The 5,128-nt window shown below is 35.6% G+C and overlaps 1 protein-coding gene across 3 annotated transcripts in view; it reads right to left on the bottom strand.

Moving 5' to 3' along the window:
• Atp9b (ATPase, class II, type 9B) overlaps positions 1-5,128 on the bottom strand; it is a 305,437-nt gene that overhangs the window by 268,187 nt on the left and 32,122 nt on the right. For all 3 annotated transcript variants that reach the window (XM_005373105.2, XM_005373106.2, XM_005373107.2), the window contains exon 3: positions 1,261-1,411. In XM_005373105.2, coding sequence (XP_005373162.1) covers positions 1,261-1,411 — 151 coding nt within the window. The remainder of the gene's footprint in view (positions 1-1,260; positions 1,412-5,128) is intronic.

Raw genomic sequence — 5,128 nt, 5'->3', positions numbered from 1 at the left:
TTTTGGTTTTTCTCCGGTACCGGGAACCGAACTCACGACCTTGCGCTTGCCAGTCAGGCGCTTTTGCCGCTGAGCTAAATCCCCAGCCCCTACCATTAGTTTTGTATGTTTCAATAAACAAGTACATCAGCTATGAAACAACTGTCAACCAGTGAATGGAAGAGAATTGGGGAGGGAGGAATAATCAACGTCCAATATATGATTATTTAAATACAAATACATAAAATAGAGCTAGGGATGTAGTTCAGTAATAGAACCCTTGCATAGCATAAGTGAGGCCCTTGGATAAATCGCCAGCACACAAAACAAATTAATGAAGCTACTTTCATTCCACATAATCAAGAGCTTTTCAGACAGAACAAAATAACACCTAGAACATAACAGAAACTTTGATACTCAGATATGTGATATGTGATGACTGAATTTTTTTCCTCAACAGGTGAATCATGTTCATCTAACTTATAAGAATCAAGGATTAGGAAAACAATTCTACACATTAAAAAAAGAAGGAAATATATCAGTAATATATACAAATGAGAAATATATCAGTGCTATCAGTAATATCAGTACCAGCTTCCTCTGTGTTCAAAAAGACACAAAATCTATTACAATAGGAAATGATATATGAAAAGCAAAAATTATTCCACTAAATGCATATAAACTCATTTTATAATATAATACAAAAATACCTCTAACAACAAAATAAAATACTTCAGCAATTAAATTTAGCACAATACCTCATTAAAGGTTACTCATGATTTAATGCTATTACAAGGCATGAGATTTATAATGTGAAATAACAAAGACATCTATAATATACTGACAAATATTTTTACTGTGTCAATTTTGTGTAAAAAGCTTGTTTTACTTTCTTTGTGAAAGCAGAATCATTGCTAGATTTTCAACACTGCATTCCACTTTTCCCTCCACGCATATTCTCAGCCCATCAAAATTTATGACTTATTTCCTGATCATTTAGCTTTTCTTCATTATGTCTATGCTATTATATTTCTACAATATAAATATGTTTATTGACAACTAAAGGCAATAATCAAAGTGTAAATTTTCTGGAGTTAATGTAGCCATTAAAAATGCAAATGAATTATTTAGCAATCATTTGAAAGATGAAAAACACAAAAGCAGGAGGATGCTGACTTAGATCCTACACAGTGAAATACTCAAGCCAGAGTCTCCTTAGGCACCTTCAAAAGATGAAGAAGCTCTAACACAAAACTGGCTTTCAAGAATGAACAGTCTTACCCCAGGTATAAAAGTAAATATGTTGTATTTCTGATTTTTTATTGAATTCCTGGGATGTTTCTCTTCACACTTCTCAGGACATCCAAGCCACACTGTGCGTGCTTTCAGTTCTTTCTTTCTTTGACAAATATTTAGCAACCAGTCACAGCAACTGCATGAAACAAAAAACAGATGTTGCATATTTTTTTAAGTGTGATTCTACATATTTAGAGCCAATGCTGACTGTTTAGCTATACATATTTATCATCACTAATGACATATCTAATAATAATCTGGGAGATTTTTCCTCAAATTGGTCAGTTATACAAATTTAAATGTGACAATAAAATAATGATGTCTTGGTTACTTTTCTCTCATTGCTGAAACAAAATACTCCACACCCAAAACTAAGGAATGAAAGGTTTATTTAGCTAAGTTTGTGGAGGTTTCAGTCCATACTCGGCTGGCTCCCAGGCAAGGTGGCATTGCACAAAGGCAACAGTTCAAGGCAGCAGAAGACAGCAAAAGCACTAAGAGCAAAAGGTGGGGAAGAAAGCCTCTTTTCTTCCCTTATATTATAAGCAGGCTATCCTGCCCCCAGGGCAGAAATAGCACTCACACCATCCCCATGCCATCCCCATACCCTCGTCTTCCACAGGATGAGGAAGTTTATAAAGTAAGGGCCCTGGCTCCCTACTGAGTCACTTAAACTTCTAAACTTCTCAAGTTGACACAATGTATCAACAATTACAAAAGTATTGTATAAAAGTGCAATGGCTTCTAAAACCCCATGGGAATTATCAGCTTTGTTGAGACACTTCATTGGCAAAATAAAACCATTCTGCAGCAGTTGATGCCCTTTACCAGTGACAGCAAAACCTTCAGAGATTTCAGTGATACAAACAACCCACTGGCGCATGTGCCATAAGTTTGCCACCACTGCCTATATCAAGAAAAGGTACAACTATGGATTACTGGTAATTCTCAATATACCTTAACTTAATGATTGGATAATAAATGTCTGTATATTTTAGTTAATCCAGGATGTGGCTTGTTTCTCTGAGGTAGTCAGTCATCTTTTACTACTTTTAAAAAGTGACTTTTCCACAGCATGATGATGCACACCTGTAGTCCCAGCACTTGGGAGGCTGATGTGGGACAACTGCCACAACTTTGAGCCCAACCTGGACTACACAGTGAGTTTAAGGTCAGTCTGAACTACATACCTCAGAAAATGATGAACAGGTATGAAATTCATCTCTATTAATCATGACTCTAATTAAATTAATCATGAATCTATCAAATTAATCATGAATCTAAACTTCAATATTAAAATTTTTTTTTAAAGAGAGTAGTACATGAGAAACAAACAAACAAAAAAATAGAACAGTAGCATACCAGTATCATGAACATAAACAAATCAAAGCAAGAACATTCAAAGTGATACTGGGTCTAAAGACAAAATAATACAAATCCACAGTGGTTGTTACATTACATACTGCTGTCCTCAAGTACATTGCTCAGATTATCAGATGTAAGAATGAAAGATTGCTCAAACCATTAAAGAGAATAAGAAAATAATTCTTCAATAGAACATTAGAGATAATACAGAGTTTCACTAGACAAGATGGTAGGAGTTCACCATTATAATTTTGTTGCATATTGTTACCTTTAAATCCGTTGCTCAGATCACCAGACACAAGCATGCAAAGTCGACCAGAACATAAAAAATTGTGAGCATGAACTGTTCATTTCAATATACCATCAGAAAACAGCAATACAGTCATAGTAGCTATTCATATATATATTTATGCTTTGCCTTCCTTCTTTTTTCTTCTTTCCCTCATCCCAGTTGTTCCTTTCCTTCAGCAATTTCTTTCCCCTTTTGATCATCTATTGAACGTTTTGAGTTTTACCTAGTCTTTCAGGTTCCTACACCAAGGAGACAATACGATGTTTACACATGTGGGTCCAATTTATTTCACTTATGAGTATGGTCTCTAGTTGCATCTATTTACCTACAAAAGTCTCGAGTATACTTTTTTTAATACCTCAGTAGTACTCCATTGTATGAAAATACCACAATTTTTTTATCCATTCCTCAGTGGATGGGCATCTGGGTTGTTTCCAAGATTTAGCTGTACCAAATTATGCTGCTATAAACATGGGTGCACATATGTCACTGTGGTATGATGTCTTTAATTCTTTGGGGAAAATACTCAGAAAGGGAATAGCTGGGTTAAATGGGATTTACAATCCTAGTTTTGTGAGGAATCTCCAAATTGACTTCCACAGCAGTTTCACCAATCTACACTTCCACCAGCAGTGGAGTAGGGTTCCTTTCTCCCGACAGCCTCTCCAGCATTTGTTATTGGTTGCTTTCTTGATGATAGCCATTCTTTCTGGGGTGAGATGGAATCTCAGTATTATTTTAATTTGCATTACTCACATGACTAAGGATGCTGAACATTTTTTCATGTATTTATTCACCATTAGTATCTCCTCATTAGAGAAGTGTGTATTCATCTCAGATGCCCACTTTTGGATTGGGTCTTTGAATTTGGGAGGCCTGATTTTTTTAAATTCTTTATATGACCTAGATAGAAGTCCTTTGTCTGAGGGGCAGTTGGCTAAAATTTTTTCTCAATTCATGGGTTTTCTATTTACTTCATTGGTGATTTCTTTAGATGTAGATAAACTTTTCAATAGGATGAGATTCCAGTTGTTGATTCTTTGAAATATTTCCCAGGTAGTTTGGTTTTTGTTCATGAACTCTCTGCTTACCCCAATGTAGTCAAGATTTTTACCTACTTTCTCTTCCAATAAATTTAGTGTTTCTGTTTTAATATTTAGATCTTTGATCCATTTTTACTTTAATCTAGTGCACGGTGAAAGACATGGGTCTAATTTTAGTCTTTGGCCTGTGGAGAGCCAGTTTTTCCAGCACCATTTATTAAAGAGGCTATCTTCCTTCCATTGAACATGTTTGGCCCCTTTGTCAAAGATAAGGTGACTGGGTGTGTTTGTAGATGTATCTGTGTCTTCTAATCTGTTCCACTGACCTTCAGGTCTGTTGTTGTGCCAGTACCATGCTGATTTTGTCACAGTAGCTTTGTAATATAATTTTAAGTCAGGAATGGTGATGCCTCCTGCCTTTCCTTTGTTTCCCAAGGTTGCTTTCACTATTCTAGGCCTCTTCTGGTTCCAGATGAACTTTAGGAGTGTTTTCTCTAGATCTGTGAGGTATACTAATGGTATTTTAATTGGGATTGCACTGAATCTGTACAACAATTTTGGGAGTATGGCCGTTTTCACAATGTTGGGTCTTCCTATCCACGAGCAAGGATATTTACTGATATCCTCTTTGATCTCTTTTATTCAGAGTACTATAATCTTCACTGTATAGATCTTTTACTTCTTCTGTGAGATTGCTTCCCAAGTATTTGATCTTTTTAGATGCTATTGTGAAAGGTGTGGTTTCCCTAATTTCTCTCTCAGTCTGTTTGGTACTTGTGTACAGGAATGCCACTGATTTATGAGTGTTAACTTTGTATCCAGCTATGCTACTGAATTTGATTATTAAATCCATGAGCCTTTTGGTGGAGTTTTTGGGGTCTTCTATGTAGAGTATCATGTCATCTGCGAATAATGACAATTTCACTTCTTCCTTTCTTATCCTTATTCTTTTTATTTCTCTCTCTTGTCTAATTGCTCTAGAAAATATTTCCAGAACTATATTGAATAGGAGTGGTGACAGTGGACATCCTTGTCTTGTTCCTGATTTTAAAGTGAAAGCTTTCATTTTGACCATTGAGTATGATGTTAGCTGTTGGTTTATCATAGATGGCTTTGATCAGCTAGAAGTAAAGGCCATCTATTCCTATTTTCT

This window comes from Chinchilla lanigera, unplaced genomic scaffold, assembly GCF_000276665.1.
Source record: "Chinchilla lanigera isolate Chin_1 unplaced genomic scaffold, ChiLan1.0 scaffold00001, whole genome shotgun sequence".
Taxonomy (NCBI): domain Eukaryota; kingdom Metazoa; phylum Chordata; class Mammalia; order Rodentia; family Chinchillidae; genus Chinchilla; species Chinchilla lanigera.
The sequence above is the reverse complement of the archived record's forward strand: the minus strand, read 5'-3'. Positions and strand labels throughout refer to the sequence as shown.